The sequence below is a fragment of the Hibiscus syriacus genome, unplaced genomic scaffold, assembly GCF_006381635.1.
Source record: "Hibiscus syriacus cultivar Baekdansim isolate YM2019G1 unplaced genomic scaffold, ASM638163v2 tig00112400_pilon, whole genome shotgun sequence".
Taxonomy (NCBI): Eukaryota; Viridiplantae; Streptophyta; class Magnoliopsida; order Malvales; family Malvaceae; genus Hibiscus; species Hibiscus syriacus.
Window position 1 is genome coordinate 250,296 of NW_024063322.1, and position 19,667 is coordinate 269,962.

The following is a 19,667-nucleotide window of genomic DNA, read 5'->3' on the forward strand; positions in this document are numbered from 1 at the left end:
CAGATGATTGATTCACTTGAAAGAAAAACAAGTTATAGGGGTTGGGCCTATAGATTGTAACCGATATGAATCTGAATCTAAGATCCTATTCAATGATCAACAAAATTTGAGACAAAGCGAAAGCCTGAGGCTGAATTTACCACATATGTTTTATCTCAATTACTTTCTTTATTTTCTTTAGATTTAATTTGATTTTATTTACTTTATAATCTTTCAATCTTCCCCGTTTTTTATCTTTAAATTTCACCCAGATCAAGATCAAGAACAACTACAACAACAACTTTCATAGTCTATGTGGATTGACCCTTCTTCTCACTATACTATTCTATTTTATTTCTTTTGAGATTAAGGATATTTATTTAACATTGGAACGACGCGTGTCAACGAGGGATGTTTATTCATTGTTGGAGAGTCTTCTTAAACCGTCCACTTCTTATTCTTGTTAGGATTCTAACTCTTATCTACAACTCCCTTCAATGTTCAAAATTCAAATGGTCAACGAGAATTATTATTGACAAACAATGTAGTTAAAAGAATATAAATTGACAATAAAAGACTATATTAGGATAATGTGAATGAATCGACTTGAAGGATTAAAGAGTAGTTTTTTTTCGTATATATTGAAGGATATGGGGTTGAAGATCGAAATCAAACTGATTTTATATGTTTCGTGTTTACTTCTTGATTTTTTGCAAGTTTGATTTTTCCTTATTGATTTTCTATCATTTAACATTGCTTTTGAAAAGTGGTTCTAAAAAATGATGTCAACAATTGTTTCTAGACAGTAATTTTGTAAAGTTGAGTAGTTTAGTATTTGGTATTGTTGTTAAAAGATACTTTTGAAAAGATAATGCGTCTATTTTAGATATAATATTCCAGATTACAAATAAATTAATCTAAGTGATATCTAAATTTATTAATATTATGATATATAAAATAAAGCAACTTAAATTATGAAAAATATATAAAATATGGCATTTCATTAATAATTTTTTAATATATAAATATAAATTTTAAATTTTTAAGTATTTAATAGAAATTGTTGACTTCAAGTAAAAACTAGTATCCAAATTATATTTTTTTCATGAGTCTAATATGTTTAATTATTTTTTAAGTAATTAATATGTCATGGACTATAAATTATACTTGTATTTAGTTTCAAAAAATTAAATAATTAATAATAAATATAATTTCATTATAAAAGTGATTTTCAACAACAAAAATTAAAAGTTTTATCTTTTAAAATTAGATGGAAAATATTTTCCAACCATGACTCTAAAACTTAATTTAGGATATTTAGCATTGCTGGAAAACTCTATTTTTTATCTCCAAAAACATTCTAAAACGGGCCTCTAGAGATTATTTTGCTCAATTGTAACGTGGTGAGATGCACCTGAACCGGGATATCATTTTCTATCACCAGTGGAAACAGCAGTTGTGGTCATCAAATTAACTTGAGCTGGTCCAGAGACAACTTCATCGCCAGCACTATCAACACCTGCAGAGGGACTATGGATCATAAAGATGAGCAAAAGTGTCAGTTGTATCTTGGCACACATTTGAGTTGAGCATTTGTAATCGAGCGTGGTCACTTTTTTTGGGTAACAATTACATGAAGAGAGAAAAAACAACCAACGTAACTAGATTCTCATGTCTATGTCGATCGAGGAGCCTTTGGATCCCATCTGGTGGATGCTGCAGGATCGCGAGCCCCAGTCTATAGAGGCGTCCAAGGCCAGCTAAAGCATCAGCTACTGCCTTTGTATCACGGCTGCTATGTCTGATAGTAACCGTCCATTGACGTTGTAAAAGGTTACGGATTCGTCGAGTGATCGCCATCTCAAACTGTGCATTGGTGAAATTTAAGATTTTAACCACCTCACTATTGTCAACCTCTACCTCCACCTTCCGCATGCTTCTATCCCAAGCCATGTTAAACGGCCCATAGTTCTGCGAGGATTAGTGGGCACCAACCAATATTCCGTTAAAAGCTGTCAGGCACTGACCATTACTTTTTCGAAAGACTTCTCCGCCAGCCGCCTCCATTGTATTTTGATTAACAGCACCATCCGAGTTCAATTTAAAAACACCATTTAAAGGGGGATGCCATTGACGAACTGGGAAGTTGCTTCTACTTACCCGAACAAGATCACGCCTTTGGTCTCGGAGGGTATGTTCCCAGGATCGCGCCCAGAGAATAATCGTTGAGGAGGACCAAACTTCACCATTAAAAATAAAAGCGTTTCTCTGCTTCCATAGTCTCGAGATGATTATACCATACATGTGCCTCCACAGGCAGTCCATGAGATCGAGTGGAGAAATCTTGTTAAGGTTCTCTTTCAGCCAGTCTTCGAAAGATGTAGAGAAGAAGGAATGCGGAAGGAAGCACCTGATCCCAGATCACACGAGCAGCCGAGCAATCACATAAAACGCGTATGATGGTTTCACTCATGTAAGTATGTAACCACAGACTGGGCAACGCTCTGATTTGCTGGAGAATATAATTATCGAAAAATTGCTCCAGTTTTTCAAAGTTCCAATCCCCATTGTAATCGAGCGAGGTCTTTAAGAAGAAAAGTCCTTGTAGTTTTGGCCAAAACGGTGGCAACACTTTTTGACAAGAATACAAAATTTATCAGACAATTGGCATTGAGGACAATAATGGCTTCTACCCCTTCCTCGATTTGTCTCACCCGAAGGCTGCCATTTATTATTCGTATAACCATTATCAGTCCAAACTACATTTCCTGCAGGAGCTACATTTTCTTTATTTGTGGAGTAATAAGCGACATTAATCTTAACTAAAATTCTTGATTTAGCATCTAACAAAACCGAAACGACTGTTTCTGGAGTGTAGGGAACCTGACTTGCGGAAATGATGGCAATAAATGGTTCATATTCAGACGGAATTCCATATAACACAGTAGCGATGTGATCAATTTCAAAAATAACACTACCACATGTAGCTAACAGATCGCAAATCTCTTTGATTTGCATTGTATATTCATGCATTGAAACTTGAAAGGTATCCCTATGACAGTGGAGATGCATAATATTTGTAATCGACAACTTCAAATATAATCGTATTCTAGATGGAGGCTGTTATTTCTGCGCCTACTAGTTGAGGCAAAAGAACATGACTAACAGTAGACAATAACCGAGATACAAGTGAATTATCTCATTTTTTAAACCGACGATATATAGGATTAGTAAATTGTTCACCAGTATTAACAACAAACTTATCAGGAACATGAAATGATTCATTCAAGAACTACTCTAAATCATGATCGCGTATTATCAGCAACACTTGTTGCTTTTAAAGTAAAAAATTGTGACATGCCACTTTCTTCAGACTGAGCATCGGACACCAGGTTTGCAGTATCCACGCGAATGAAGGAGATCAACGACAAAGATGATGCGCACGAGGCAAAACGAGAGACAAACGAAAGCGACGGAACAACAAGAATGAAACTAGCGATGGAAAGAATCTAAGATGAATGATACCATATTGAATTGAGTCCGGTGACCAGCAATCGAACGATCAACTGAAGGAAATGACAAACATGCAAGCCATCCAAGTTTCTACAGAAGATCAAAACAAAGCAAATCTGTACATAGAGAAAAGAAGAAGGTTTTTACAAGTGTAGATCGAAAGATATTTGGATCATCCCATTCTGGGTTTTATATAGCCCACATTTGATTCACAAAACTAATAAAGATCTATCTTTTTTAAAACTAATTAGGCAGATAACAAACTAACCGTTAACAAATTAACTCCAACTACGGTAACCGCCATAGAACCACATAACATATTTTGTATTTTATAAATTTCATACATTTTTTCTCAATGATCGTAATATAAATAAAAGGTTCAAGTAACCAAAAAATCTTAGCTGCTTATATCTAAGAAAATTTAATTTTTTTATCATTGATTTACAGGCGGTGACACTAGTTTTTTTACTAGTTGTGGCTATGGTTTTTAATAGGTCGATTCGGTTAACCGATCGAACCGAACTTTTAAAATTTCATTAATAAAAAAAAATCGCTTTAATCGTTAACCAAATCAATTTTTAAAAAAAATAATTAACTGAATCGAACAAAGTTCAGTTAAATGGTCGGTTAATCGAAATTTTAAATAATATATAATATATATTTTAATATTTCGACTAATTCAATTCATTCGATCGGTTAATTCGGTCGATTAATTCGGTTAAAACTGAAATTTAAACACTTGTAAATCTATTAATATATAAAAATATAAAAAATTAGGATTATGAAACTTGAGTTTGTTGGCTATCCTACAGTTTTAGAAGGGTATTGTGACGCCAACTAGGTTTCTGATAATGATGAGGTAAGCTCTACGCGTGGGTATGTTTTCACTTTAGGTGGAGCAGCAATCTCGTGGAAGTCTGCGAAGCAAACCTGTATTGCTCGTTCCACTATAGGGTCAGAGTTTATAGCTCTTGACTTAGTTGGGCAAGAAGTCAAGTGGCTTAGAAATTTGTTAGTTGAAATTCCATTGTAGGGAAGACCGACTCCTCCAGTCTCCTTCTTGTGTGTTTCACAAGTTGCGATATGTGTGGCCAAGAACCAAGCTTACAATGGTAAAAAGAGACACATTCGCATGAGACATGAATATGTTAAACACTTAATAAGGAATGAAGTACTCTCTTTAGAGTATGTGAAGTCAGAAAAAAACCTAGTAGATCCACTTACCAAAGGGTTAAGTCAGAATCTGGTCTTAGATTCATCGAGGGGATGGGTTTAAAGCCCATTGGTTGAGGAATTCATGGTGGGTACCCAACTTAGTTATCTAAGTTCAATGAGGTCAAACAAACCATGGAAAGACTCATAGTGTACATTTAACAACCTATCTATATGATGTACAATGTACATGAATAGGATGAGCTTGATTGCTCTTAGTAAATTCATAGCCCAGGTTTTGGGTGGTCTTAATGAGAAAAGGCTTGATGAATTTATTGGCTTTGGTTGAATATTTATTCTTAATAAGTTCATAACCCAAAGTTAAGTGGATAGTCCTAATTGAGAAGGACGAGATGAACTTACCGCCAGAAAATGTTGAGTTTTAAGGAAAACTCTTAACGAATTCAAAACCAAAGTTTGGATGGTCCTAGTGAGAATGGCATATTGAATTCACCAACTAAAGAGGTTGAATATTTATTCTTAATGATTTCTTATCCCAGAGTATGGGTGGAAAATCACCATAACCTTTGAGAGGTCGAGTCATAGTAAAAGGCTCTTAATTATTTCATAGCTCATTTTAAGGGTGGTTTATGTTGAGATAAACCTGATGAAATAACTTATGTAAATGAGAAGGATTAGCCATATTCTATGAAAAATGATGGTATTTTTCTAGAGCACTTACTAGAATCTTGAGGTAAAATGGCCTAATATACACTCGTGTATATATATATATATATATATATATATATATATCTTACACATAGAGGACTTCGGTGGATGAAGGAGTTAGTAGTGTGGTATGAGTTTACCTTTATCTTAGAACATTCAAGAATAATTTCACTTATCTAAGAGAATGATTACTCATCATCATTATGTACTAGTTCAAGATAAGTTCATTAGTGCTTAAGCAATTAATTCCGCTATTGCTCTTCTCAGAAGGTTATATTTCGAGTTTTAGAAGAATTCTTTCGTATTAATGGGGTAATGTTGGTAATGCTAAAAACATTATCTCACATTGAGTGGGAAATACCACAATCTTGAGTATTTACAATGTTCGTTCTTCCTTCCTTTGTTGAGTGATAGAGAACTGATAACTCCGTAAAAAAGCTACTTTTAAGACTTTTTTTCACTTAAGTTATTGATTGTCTAAAGGCTCATATAGGTCATTTTAGGTGCATGTAGTTTCATATAGTTGCATTTTGGTGGTTGTGTTCTGTCATTGCATTTTACTTTATGAAGGTGATATATAATAGGAAAGGTGTGGCTATTTGGTGATGTGCAGGAAACAAGGAGCATAAGGTGAGCAAAGAAGAATGCCATGGGATCACAAGTTGCTGAAGCATACTGCAAGGACTTGGCATTTCTGGCACAGAAAAGGACAAAAAGATATTTTCACAAATGAATGTTGTTATTAGCACATGTTTCGTGCTGGTAACCACCTGAATGGGACCAAATGCCACATATGGAATCAATATTAACGCATTTAGAGTGTACTTGGGGGTATGATGGGAATTTTGGGAAAATTTCCGTAAAAATATGCCTTAGATTTATAAAGAAAAGGACATCATTTTGGATATATCTCATTCATCATCTTCTCCAACTCTCTCTTCCTCCATTGACGAGCTCAACTTCTTTCTTTTATTTTTTCCATTCATTTTTAATGATGTTCCTCCATTGGTGAAGCTCAAGGGAGTGGTGTTTGCATCTGAGAGGAGCTAGCCGCTATAGCCATTCAAAGTGGTTTGAAAGAAGTGCCATCCATGCACATCTAGTGCTTTCTTCTCCAACCATTGCTCCATTTTATGATTGATCTTCAATTGGGTTATAAGGAACGAATGAACAAATTGGGAATTTTCATGGTTTATTCAAACCCTACCATGAAGTATACTATATTTGGTGGAGTTCATTGATGGATGCTTTAAACTTTGTTTTGAATGGTTGATTAATATTTTCTTTTTCTTGTTACTTGTTTTGCTTATGATTGCTTAATCTCTTAAGATTTTAGGAGGCATAAAAGTGTTTATTTCTTAAGTAGAATACTAGGTATTCGAGAGAAACTTCTTTAGTATTCGAGAGAAACTAAAGTAAGATTAGCATAAGCAATATGTTGTAGTTAATTACTAGAACCTAATCCCTTAGTATTCGAGAGAAAGTAAGCTAGGATTTCAACGACTAAGAGGGGTAAAACGTAATCGATGGTTTAAAGTGTCATGCTCAGGCCGAGAGGAGATGTCGTGGCATCCTATTCTATTAGGTTCTTAGAATAGAGATATCATAGAACATCTTTAGTAAACTTCGTCGAACAAGTAAGGCACTAAAAGACTAGGTCAGCTTAAGAGATAAGTTTTAAGCTTCCTAAGCGATTCCCCACCATTCATTCCCGTAGAAGTTTCCCATGTAAGAATAATCAAGTTATTTCATTTATTCTGCATATTTATCATTGCGCATTGCCTTGAAATTTTTACCGACATTTTCATTTGCTACCCATCGTACCACCATTCTGATTCCACTCTTAAATATTTCATTTTCTAGGCATAATCATTTGTATATATCATCATCTTAACTATACATAGATAAAGTAGTTCTTTGCTTTGACTAAACTTATAAATTTCCACCAATCCCTGTGGATACAATATTCACTCATCACTGTATTACTTGTGCGATTGTGTATACTTGCTCATCATTTGCGTTCAATATTAAGCACACACAACACGCAACAATAAAGGGTAATCTCGCGCGCAACCTTTGTCGTTCGTCCGTCTCGTCTCGTCTCCTCTTGTGCTCGAGGTCGTGGTCATGGCTCGTGGCAATACGTGTCTTCAGCACATCCACACGAATATTGTCTTTTTGGAGAAAATTCGTAAGGATTTTTCATATTTAAAGAATTTTTCAAATATTTATTGTGTCAGTTACAGAGTAAATGCAAGAGTTACAAATTTAATTACATAAGTTACAACTGGACTTTAAACTACGAACCTGGACTGAGTGGAGGCTAGATTTAATTGTTTTTTATAACAGTTTCAAGCAGTGATTTAATACAGAAATTAATCAAATATAAATATGATTTCTATTGGACTATTTTACCCTTGACGTCCTGCCTATAAATAGAGAGGCTTTCTAAGCTTCTCAACTTATTCTCAACTCTCACATATTCTCTCAAACAAGAAGCATTTCGAGTTCTTCTCTCTGCTGCTATCAGAAAAGTAATATCATCAGCAGTCCACTCCGATTTCGGTGTACAAAATTTGGAGCGACCTTGTTAACTTCGGGGGACAATCCGCCTAAAGCAGTGATTGCACATATTGGGATGAATTTGTTTCTAAGGTAGTGGTTTTTACCATGACATAGTTTCGGTTGTTCATTTTTCAATATTTTTATATTGTCCTGTCAGTGCATGTCTCATTTTGTTGTCTATATTTCCAACAAAAATAATAAAAAATAGGCCTATATTACATATTTAAACCGAATAAAAAAGAAAATTTTACAAAGTCCTAACTTTTTATGGTAACTAAAATGTTATGTTTCAATTTATTTTTTGCGCGGACCCATTTATTAGGGGAGCACCTTGAGCGATTGCTCAGGGTCCCCATTTTTTATCTTTATAATTAGCTCCTTAATTTTTTTAAATCTTATTTTTTACATTTATAATTGATATCCTAATATTATTCAATTTTATTTTTTATCTTTATAATTGAAGTCTCTAATTTTTTCAATCTCTTTTTTACCTTTATAATTAAGGCCCCTGATTTTATAATCTCACTTTTTAACTCTATAATTAAGGATTTTAAGTTTTTTCAATCTCATTTTCTACTTTTTCAATTGAGGCCCCTAAGTTTTTCAATCTCAATTTCTACCTTTATAATTGAGGCCCTTATTTTTTTTAATCCCACTTTTTTAACTTTATAATTGAGGCCATTAAGTTTTTTTTATCTCACTTTTTAACTTTCGAATTGAGGCCCCTAATTTTTAATTCCCACTTTTTAAACTTTAAAATTGAGGCCCTTAAGTTTTTTTTAATCTCACTTTATAACTTTCTAATTGAGGCCCCTAAGTTTTTTCGATCTCAATTATACCTTTTACAATTGAGACCCCTATTTTTTTAATATCAATTTCTACCTCTATAATTAAGGCCTCTATTTTTTTTTCGATTTAATCAAATTCTCAATTTCCCATCCCCTTCTCCATCTCTCTCATTAATTAATTTAATTTTGAATTAAATCCAATCATATTTATTTTTTTTACAAATTTTATTTTTCAATTTACCAAATGTTCTTTAACTCTAAATCTTCTCCAATCTCAATCTAACAATAACATAATATGTTATTCTTTATTTTTTTTAATGTATCATTCAGAATCAAGTTTCATATCATAATTTATACCCACATTTGATTTTTTTTATTCTCTTAGTTGTATTTAAGGTGTTTTCCTAATAAAACAACAAAACTAATGTTCGAAAAAGTTTAATAGTTTTTCTACGATATTAAATATATTTTCCTTCAATCAAGGATTTAGGGTTTATTATTATTATTTTTGCTCAGGGCTCCGAAAATGTTCGAGACGGCTCTATCTTTGCATCCCATAATTTTAAGGTCGAAAATGTAAAAATTGAAAATAATTTAAAACAATGCTTAAAAAAGGAAAGAACAAAAAAAAAAAGGAGTCGACTGAAGCCCAAATGGAATGACAAGTTGTTTGTTATCAAATTTTATGTAACCGATATCGTAAGAATAGAATCTAAATCGATCAAATGGATTATTGGAAAAAATATTAGCTTGTACAAGGTGAGGGAGAATTATTTTTCGACATAGAATGATTGTTACGGTATTTTAAAAAGATGTACAATTCATTTGAAATTTTTAAGACGACCTCTAAAAAATGCATCTTTTATTTTATTATTTTGTAGATTTAACGTTCGAATCATATCTAATCTTGTGATCGTTATATCTTCTTAAAAATGTAATATGGTTCCAACGTTTTTCGTATGATATTATAACATCCGTCCTACTTCAATAAATAAATTTATGAGAGGAAAAAACATTTTTTCCGAATCATTACCTCAACATTTTTGCCCAAATTAATGAAACTGCCAATTTCTTATTTTACTAACAAACCCTTTAATTCAATAATTAATTAAAATAACATTAAGAGGTATAACTAGTTGAATCGGTTGAACCGTTGTTTCTTTGTCCCGGTTTTCAATTTTATTTTCATCAATTTACAACAATTTATTTTACTTTTAAAGTAATTAAATTATATTTTATCTTTAAATGAGAAAGAATAAACATTTAAATGTATTAAATATTGTTCTTTCCAAAAACAATTGAATTATTTCATATAACCCCTTCTTATTAGGATGACAAACGAGTGGGTCAGGTGTGGATACCCCCTCCTCTATCTCCATACCCACCTAATATTTTCAAATTCACTACTCATCCACCACCTCTGATGGGTAAATTTTTTCAAATTTACACCCGCCCACGCGGGTACATTCTCAAATCTATTCCCACACCTACTACCCAATTGGAGACGTACCCGGCTAAACCCGCCTGACAGCAACCTTAAGTTATACATAAGCAACAAACATAAAATAAACACATCCATTAAGAAACATAATAAAATAAACCAAAGAATATATGAGTTAAATGTTAACATAGATCTTAAAGTACATAAAATAAACCAACGATTATCTGAGTTAAGTGTAACTAGCAAGCAAAGCACGAGAGGTTTGAAAGAAAAAAATTGATTCATAAACTTATCCCTAATATTTGGTTAAATTATAAGTTATATCTTATATAATGTTAATATTTATAAATTATTCTCTAAAATTATATCTAAATTCACAATAGTCCAAAATTTAATGGGTATTTAGTAGGCGGACGGATGCGGGGCGGGGAATGTCTCAAACCCATCACCCACCCACTACATACGACGGATACCACTTTCTAAATCCACACCCGTCCACTACCCACTAAAATTATACACATCCCCGTCCTAATTAGAACGAATACGATACGAAATCCACGAAATTATACTCGTTTGTCATCCCTATTTTTTTTATATGTTGTACAGATAATAGTATCAATTGGACTGAATTTAATTCATTTAAAAAGTAAATTAAAAATTGAATAAAAGAAACAATAATTACATAAGTATTCTAATCAAAGAAAAAAAACAGAGAAGAGACATTAATTAGTGGGATTCTCATTCTCATTCGCATTCTCAACCCACCTTGGGATTTGAAATCTAATACCCAACCAAAACGTGAAATGAAATCAATGCTTATATGATGATAATATTCTATTCCGCGACTCTGTATTTCATTCAACAAATATATTCTATTCCACATTAATATCACCCCCTTGTCACTTGTCAGAATTTCTTTTGCTTTTGCTTTGTTTTTCTTAATCGTTTAATCAAATTAGTACTGTTTTTATGGGGACCGACCCCGCACTAAAACCATTACCCCCCATTTTCACATAATCTTCATTCATCATTGTTAGACCCATCATCATCATCGTCTCTTGAATTATCCGCTCGGCTTCTTCTTCCTGTCATCTTCCGCACTTTTGTTTTGTTCGTTTGTTTTATTTTCTCATGGTTTCCTGGTTTTGCTGCAACATCCATGGCTGCCAAATCAGGTATGTTCTTCCTTAAAGATGCTGGTTTACATAATCTCCGAAAACTGATTATCTGTGTCTATTTTGCTCGTACTGTTTTATTGGACGTACTTTGGCATTTAAACAAACAGTCGGTGTACTGTTTTTGCTCAAGTTCTTGGTTCTAATCTTAATTAGTAATTTACTCTGAATTCAAGAGTTCCACGGGAGGTCGATGTGATCTCGAGGTCACGGATTATTCGATTAAAATAAGATTAACAAATAAATTAAAACTTTGATATTAAATATCATAACACATAACCATTTTTACATTTTTTTTAATCTTACCTGTTAATCTTATAGACGATGTATTTATTTGGTTCGTACTTCAAAATAATTTTAAATGAGGAAAACTATTATAATAACTCAAATTCAATTTCTACAATTATACATCTTATATAAAATTCTACTACTAATATTTTTACCTCGTAAGTTTATAATACCAAAATTAAATATATATTTCAAAGTAAAACTATTTTCAATGAAATTTTGATTGTGTTAAATGGCTTGAGTAAATAAATAAATACTAAAAATTAAATTAAACCGTAGTATTTGAATGATTAACGATTTATAAATTTAAAATTTAAAATTATTTAATTAAATAAATTTTATTTTATTTTATTTGTAATATAAAACAAATATTTTAATATCAAGTGGGATTTTTTTAATAGAAAGAGGATCGCTAATTACATGATTACATTACGCTTGCAAGACTAAGAAGTGATCGATATCTCGGTGGCCTAATATTAAAATAAGTGTCTAACTATAACGCTTTGTCAGTTTTTACGATTGGTTAAATGGTAAATTATTAAGATCAATCAAATGAATTTAAGGGATTTGAGTATTTGGATTTTAGATATTAGGGAATGGAATTTAGGGATTTGGAAATTTTAGATTTTTGAGATGATATTAAGAGTTGTAACCGGTTAATGGGTGGTCAACAACATATAGGTGGTCCACCGCTAGTGAATGGATGGTCGGAAATGATCGACGGTTGGAGTAAATAGGACTAGAATAAGAGATTTTAAGAGTTTTTTTTTTTTTTGCATTTTAGAAAAAAAAATGAGACTTTTTCAAAAATAAAATATTTTTGAGTTTTTTTTAATAAATTTTTTATCATATTATGACACATGTCACTTAACTGACTTTTTTAACGGCCGTGAAAATCGAGGCACTTAAAGTGACAACATTTGTAACGTCAGACGCCTAAAGTGGCAACGTTTGTAGCGTTAGATACTTGGATGAATCAAAAAATAGTTTAGACACCTATTCAGGAAAATGGTATAATTTAGACACTTATTTTAGTATTAAGCCTATCTCTTATAATGAGATTAACGAGATTTCGAACAAGCAGAGATGGAGTGTCTAAAACACAAACAACACTATGGTGGGAGGGAGCAAGTTTGGCAGAGATGAATTGTTTTGATTTTTTAGACTCCAATCTGTTCCACTGGAAGAAACTTGAATAAATTTATGTTGCTCCTCGCCTTAAGAGGGTTCTTTTTATTGTTGAAATCTTTAAATGAAGATTCTGATCTTCAAAGGCACACTAAAATCTAAGGTGAAGGAAAAATCTGTGATAACTTTATAGCATCTGAGGCTGTGGGTGTAGTTTTTAGTGTTGGATTTCTAGGGTTTACCAGGGAATGGTAGAGGCGGGTTTTTTGTCAATCCAATCTGATTTGAAAATATGTATCTTTTATTCGAAATTGATATGATCCAAAAATTATACAGGTTTCATCCGACTAGATTCAACACAAAAAATATATGTTCTTCACCCGACTCTAATCCGACTTAAATTTTTAGAGTATAAATCTGACTCAACCGGTATAAAATAATAACTTAATTAAAAAAGTAATAGATATTTTTAAAGAAATAACATTATTGTTCCTAGTTCGGATTAAAGTTTTTTCACTCTCCACTCAAATTCAACCCGACGTCACCCTTTAAAAAACCGACTCGAACCCAAATTATTTTTAAAAAAATTCGATACTATTGGATCGGGTCAGATAAAACCCGTCTGTTTCGAGTTTAATTACCATCCCTAGGTTTACCCATTTGAAAACTAGACTGGTGCACTCTTTTTCTGGAAAACATGAAGCTTAATTTTTAAGCAGTGTAGGGTATTCTTAATTATTAAGGGGAAGTAAAGTAGCGAAAAGAAAGGATGTAGGCCATTGCCACCACATTGCTGAGTGCCTTGAATTCTTGTTTGTTGCTGCACTGTACCTACAGACCTACTCAACCATCTCAAACTCGTATATTTTCACCTAAAGACAACATTCTGCAAAATTGCGCATGCTTTGTCTTTCCTGCTTCATTATGACTCACTGTAGACCTTGAAAACTCAACACTGCAAACCGTTAGCCACTTAGCCATTGACGACCCAAAGTTGCAACCATGGCACCCTGCTTATTGCTCTTATTCTTTCTTTTCTTTTCTTCACATATTGCCTTTCATATGCTACGGGACAAACGTATAAATTTTAAGGGACGAAAATAGATTATCAATAAAAAATAGATAAAACAATATTTTAAATTTAGACAAATTTAAAAATTTCTGGGAAGGGGAGACTGCCCATCCGCCTCTTGGTTCATCCCTGCTTTCATGACACCCTTCAATGGTTGGTTTTGGATGATAGGCTACGAAATGAGGACGATAAGCTCTGGAATGGTAAGATGGAGTTCAATTCAATTAAAATCTATAAAATAATAATATTAATAAAATATTAATCTATGGTTAAACAACTTAAAATTAATAAAAAATATATCATATTATCACATAGTTAGAGAAATAATTGTGAAGCGACCAACATGAACAATTTAAAAGTTAAATGTAAAATTAATTTTTTTTAAATTTAATCATCAAAACAAGAACGTGATCAAATTTTAGTGATGAAGCTAAAAGTTTCATTTATTTCAATTTCGAGCAAATAATATCATACTACGAAATGTAATAAAAAGTGTTTGATTTTGTCACATTCATGTCATTAATAAAATAAAATATTTTATTTAGGTTTAATACCAAAATAAGTGCCTAAACTATATTGTTTTTCCCAAATAGGTACCTAAATTATTTTTCGACTCATCCTGGTGCCTAACATTATAAATGTTACCGCTTTAGGTGTTTAACGTTACAAACGTTACCACTTTAGGCATCTCGGTTCTAACGGCCATTAAAAAACCTCATTAAGTGACACATGTCACCATATGATAATTTTGAAATTTTATTTTTTTAAAACTTAAAAATATTTTATTTTTGAAAAAGTCATTTTTTTTTAAATATAAAAAAACCATAAACTCTTAAAATATCTTATTCTAGTCTCATTTACTCCAACCACCGATCATCTCTGGCCACCTATTCATTGACGGTTAAACGGCCGACCAAACGGGTGTGTGTTTTAAATTTTTTAATAATTTTTTTATTTTTTAAGAAATATTTTTTCAAAATTCTAAGATTGTGACACGTGTCATTTAATCGGTTTTTTTAACGACCATTAGAATCGAGACACTTAAAATGATAATGTTTGAAACATTAGGCACTTAAAGTGATAACGTTTGTAAAGTTACACACCTTGATGAGTCAAAAAAATAATTTAGGCACCTATCCGAGAAAAACGGTATAATTTGAGCATTTATGTTGATATCAAGTCTTTTATTTATGAAATTGATTTAATATGCATTATGAGTAATTTTTAATTATATAAAAATAAGAAAAGGAATAAAAAAACACATTTCTGACAATATTAATTATTATTTTTTAAAAACATATTTCCATAGCTTAGTTAAAACAAACATCGAGTTTCTTGATTTTGTTCTAATTTATACCGATAATAAAATATAAGAGCCAAGTGATATAAGTAATAAGAAAAAGAAATTACTCCGAATAAAGATATATGAATTATTTTTATTTTATAATTTTTTTATACAATGTCCAATGAACTCAATCCTGGAATTTGCTGTAAGTTCTCCATTCTAGAAGCAATCGCCAGGAACGAAGAGGTCTGAACTGCTCTTTTTGTTTTGTTTTGTAATCTTTATAATCATGGAAGTACATATGATTTTATATTAGAATAATGGAGATATAATATTTTAGAAGGGATGAATTTATAAAACTATAGAGAATAAAAATAAATTATTAATAAAAAATATATTTAAAATATTTAGTAATTTAAAATTTTCAGGATACTATTTTCCCGACCTCTCCCCTCGTCCATCACTGTGTATAATACAAGTTGATTATTAGACAAATGTCGCCAAAAAACTCCTTTCAAAAGGACCTGATGGCACCGAAAGAATGGGAGAGTTGAGCTGAGATGAATTACTAACTTGCAAAAGAGATGTTGGGCTCTACCCTTTTTTTGTTTTTAGTTTTTGACACTAGTTTGTGTGCCCTATTGTGTAACAAAAAGTAGCCTACTTTCTTGGTAACATGATGTAAAGTAAATAATTTTCCCTGTTTTCCTGCACTTTTCAAAGGTGTTGACAGGTTGTTGGGTCCATTTTCCTGGGAGAATACAGGAAAAAGTTGTAGTTTTGAAGCTTTTCCCAGATGCCACCCTTTAAAGCTTATTACGATTTGGCTCCTACTTCTTTTCATTGGAACGACTTATTCATCCAAACAACCTGATGTTGAGGGTATGGTAACCATAACTTAAAAGTCCTTTTTCTCTTGCTGGTTTCAATTTATTTTTCTGATCTTACTTATGAAGATTCATGGGGGGAAAAAAGAGAATATGTGAACAGGTTTCCCTTAATGAATTCTGTCAAAAGCAGCATTATATACCAAAATTTGTTTATCCAGTTGTCAGTATATGTAGGAAGAAGAAGACGATTGCACTTCAAGTTCTTCTTGAACACACATGAACCACAAAATAAAATAGAGTGAAACAAGAGAAAAATCCATGAAGAGATTTGCATTCAAAATTTCAGAGTTAATTGTGTGAAATGAGTGTTAAAGGAAGTATTTCTAGGCGCCAACAGGTGTTGGAAATACCATTTCATGAATAGGCTTGTTATTGGTGAAGAACCATAATTTTTATAACGAAAGAGCTTGTCTTAGTCGAATGTTTCTGAATTCTCTTATGATGGATTCGAATCGGATTCATGTTTAATGATTCTCCAAATGTTCAGGTAATGCCTTGCTTGAGCTTCTCAAGGCTCTCAATGATTCCAGTGATCGAATAACTGATTGGAACAATAATCTTGTCAGTCCCTGCTTTAGCTGGTCTCATGTCAACTGCAGGAATGGGAATGTCATATCCTTGTAAGTTCACCATTTTGAATGGAAATTGAATTGTGGTTGATTTGTAATGAAAGGCTTGCTTACTTGCCAATAATTTTATTACTCCACATCTTCTAAGCAAACTCCAAATCTTCTATTTCCTAATGATAATAACTAAAAATAACATGTGAATGTATTAATTGGCAGGAATCTTGCTTCAAATGGATTTTCAGGAACTCTTTCTCCTTCGATTAAGAAACTGAAGTTTCTGGTTAAGTTGTAAGTCATAATGATGCTGTATGATGGTGCTGAATTTCATCATCATTCATTGAATTGTCTTTATCTGTGATTTGGTATCCTGTAGAATAAAAGGAACACAAAAACTTTGATCGTATAAGCACTTCAATTTGCATATTAAAGATGCTTCTGTTGAGAAATGGGTTTCACTAGATGTGCCTTCAATTTGGAATGACTTGTGTTATGATATGCTCGTTTATCATGCCTTAGTAAAATGTTAAACACTTAATAGTTTAGTATCATTGTCTTTATCTTTCGATTGTGGTGTATTAGAGTCTTAATAGCTTTTGTCTACTTTTGCAGGGATTTACAAAACAATAATCTAAATGGTTTGTTGCCTGATTTCCTTGGTGATATGGTGCATCTAGAAGTTCTGAATCTTGCAAATAATAAATTCAGTGGTTCTATTCCAGAAAATTGGGGTCAATTATCCAATTTAAAGAATCTGTAAGACTGCTCTTTCCCTTTCTCATAAGCAAATGGAGTATTTTCCCACTATTACTAATGCTTTTTCCTCGAGCTCTTCATTTTCCTTGAAGTACTTGAACATGACTCTTGTGGCCTACACATATTCGAACATGAGTACAGGGTATAATCTTCCTCATATATGGAAAGAAAAACGAAAAAGAATCGAGCATACGTGTGTTGTATGCATCTCGATATTGGACAGTCACCCTTCCGATTAAGATATAAGTTTTGGTATTTAATGGGAACCATTCATATATGTGCTTCTATTCCATAATAAAATTCTTGTTTGATAAATAGTATCAAACTTGTATATAAGTCTTGTGATGTTTATTTCTCTACTTCACCCTCTTTCATATTCACAAATCTATTTACTTGGCAGGGATCTTTCATCCAACAATTTAACTGGAAGAATTCCAAGGAATTTATTCTTGGTTCCAAGAATCAAGTAAGCTTCATAGGAAATTCTATCTCCTATAACTCTTCTACTTTCTACGCCCTATTGACAATATTATTTTGTCAGCTTCAATGGAACACATCTTGCTTGTGGCTCTAGCTTGGAACAACCTTGTGTTTCGCCTACTACACTCCCTGGTTTGTCCTCTGTACCAGCCTTTTTACTGCATCCATTTCACATGTGGGATTAAATATGGTCTATTTTGGCAGTTTCAAGCAATAGGTCCAAAATTAGGATTGTTGTAACCTCTGCAAGTTGTGCTGCAATCATACTTCTATCACTTGGGGCTCTCTTCGTGTCCCGGTATTATCAACTACAGGAGCTTAAGCGTGACATTTTCGTCGATGTCACCGGTGATTTTCTATTCTTTATTTGTGTTTTTCACATATGTCGTTAGTTTGTAGAAGTTAACACTTGCAGTTTCTGAACTTTAGGTGAAAATGACCTCAAAATTCCCTTTGGCCAGCTACGGCGATTCTCGTGGCGTGAAATCCAACTTGCAACCGATGATTTCAACGAGGGAAACATCATTGGACAAGGAGGGTTCGGAAGAGTTTATAAAGGTGTCCTGTCCGACAACACCAAGGTTGCCGTGAAACGCCTCGCGGATTATTATAGTCCCGGCGGTGAAGCCGCATTCCAGAGGGAAGTCGAGCTCATAAGTGTTGCAGTTCACAAGAATCTTCTACGGTTGATCGGGTTCTGCACAACGTGGTCCGAAAGAATTCTTGTTTATCCTTTCATGCAAAATTTAAGTGTAGCATATCAACTCAGAGGTACTTGTCCATTATTTGCATCAACTATTGACTTAACTTGAAGCAGTCGTGCCATTTTTACCATAGTTTACACCTGAAATATTTCTATAGATCGAAAACCTGGAGACAAGGGCTTGGACTGGCCAATGAGGAAACGTATAGCTTTCGGAGCAGCACATGGATTGGAGTATCTACACGAGCATTGCAATCCGAAGATAATACACCGTGATTTAAAAGCTGCAAACATACTTTTAGACGACGATTTCGAAGCTGTTCTCGGAGATTTCGGGCTCGCAAAGCTCGTCGATACGAAGTTGACTCATGTCACCACTCAAGTGCGAGGCACCATGGGTCACATTGCCCCAGAATATTTGTCCACGGGAAAATCTTCTGAGAAAACCGACGTCTTCGGATATGGTATAATGCTTCTGGAACTTGTAACCGGTCAACGTGCAATAGATTTTGCTCGGTTAGAAGAGGAAGAGGATGTCCTTCTACTCGATCATGTAAGATCATAGACATAATTGAACTTGTAGCATTATAGATGATTTCTTAGGATAATGGAAATTTGATGTTATCAGATAAAAAAGCTGCTGAGAGAAAACAGGGTTGATGACATTGTTGATGGGAACTTGAAGATTTATGATCCAAAAGAAGTCGAGACAATTGTTCGAGTTGCATTGCTGTGCACTCAGAGCTCCCCCGAAGACCGGCCGACAATGGCGGAAGTGGTGAAAATGTTGGATGGAGAGGGGCTGGCAGTGAGATGGGCAGAATGGGAGGAGCTCGAAGAAGTAAGGAACCGAGAGTTCATGCTTTTCTCTCATCAGTTCACTTGGGGTGAAGATTCAACTGTAGACCAAGAGGCCATACAATTGTCCAGAGCCAGGTAAATCCCACACATATAATCGGATTCAGCTAAACTTTGGAGGGCCATCAGATTTTGTACATTTAATGTCAAAAACCTTAGAATTATTTCAACTTTATGATTGTTATCTAATTACAATGCTCTGCTTGTAATGTGGTATGTTATGGTATTGTATGGCATGTTAAGTCATATATTTAACTGTGAATTAGTAGAAAAATTAAAGTTTAAATATATATTTAGAA

General features: G+C 33.1%; 1 protein-coding gene across 3 annotated transcripts; it reads left to right on the plus strand.

Annotated features, from left to right (window-relative positions):
- The first annotated feature begins 11,138 nt into the window (after nt 1-11,138).
- LOC120179076 (probable LRR receptor-like serine/threonine-protein kinase At5g63710) lies at nt 11,139-19,570 on the plus strand. 3 transcript variants are annotated; one of them, XM_039184785.1, is made up of 12 exons: nt 11,191-11,252; nt 11,284-11,342; nt 15,839-15,997; nt 16,493-16,625; nt 16,791-16,862; nt 17,184-17,327; nt 17,728-17,793; nt 17,869-17,939; nt 18,012-18,155; nt 18,237-18,578; nt 18,669-19,063; nt 19,139-19,568. In XM_039184785.1, the coding sequence occupies exons 2-12, from the start codon at nt 11,327-11,329 to the stop codon at nt 19,448-19,450; spliced, it is 1,854 nt and encodes a 617-aa protein (XP_039040716.1). In that variant the 5' UTR covers nt 11,191-11,252; nt 11,284-11,326; the 3' UTR covers nt 19,451-19,568. The 3 variants fall into 3 exon arrangements, with proteins under 3 accessions (XP_039040715.1, XP_039040717.1, XP_039040716.1); XM_039184784.1 differs by having other exon boundaries at nt 11,139-11,342; nt 15,849-15,997; nt 19,139-19,570; XM_039184786.1 differs by having other exon boundaries at nt 11,163-11,342; nt 19,139-19,570.
- The last annotated feature ends 97 nt before the right edge of the window (nt 19,571-19,667 follow it).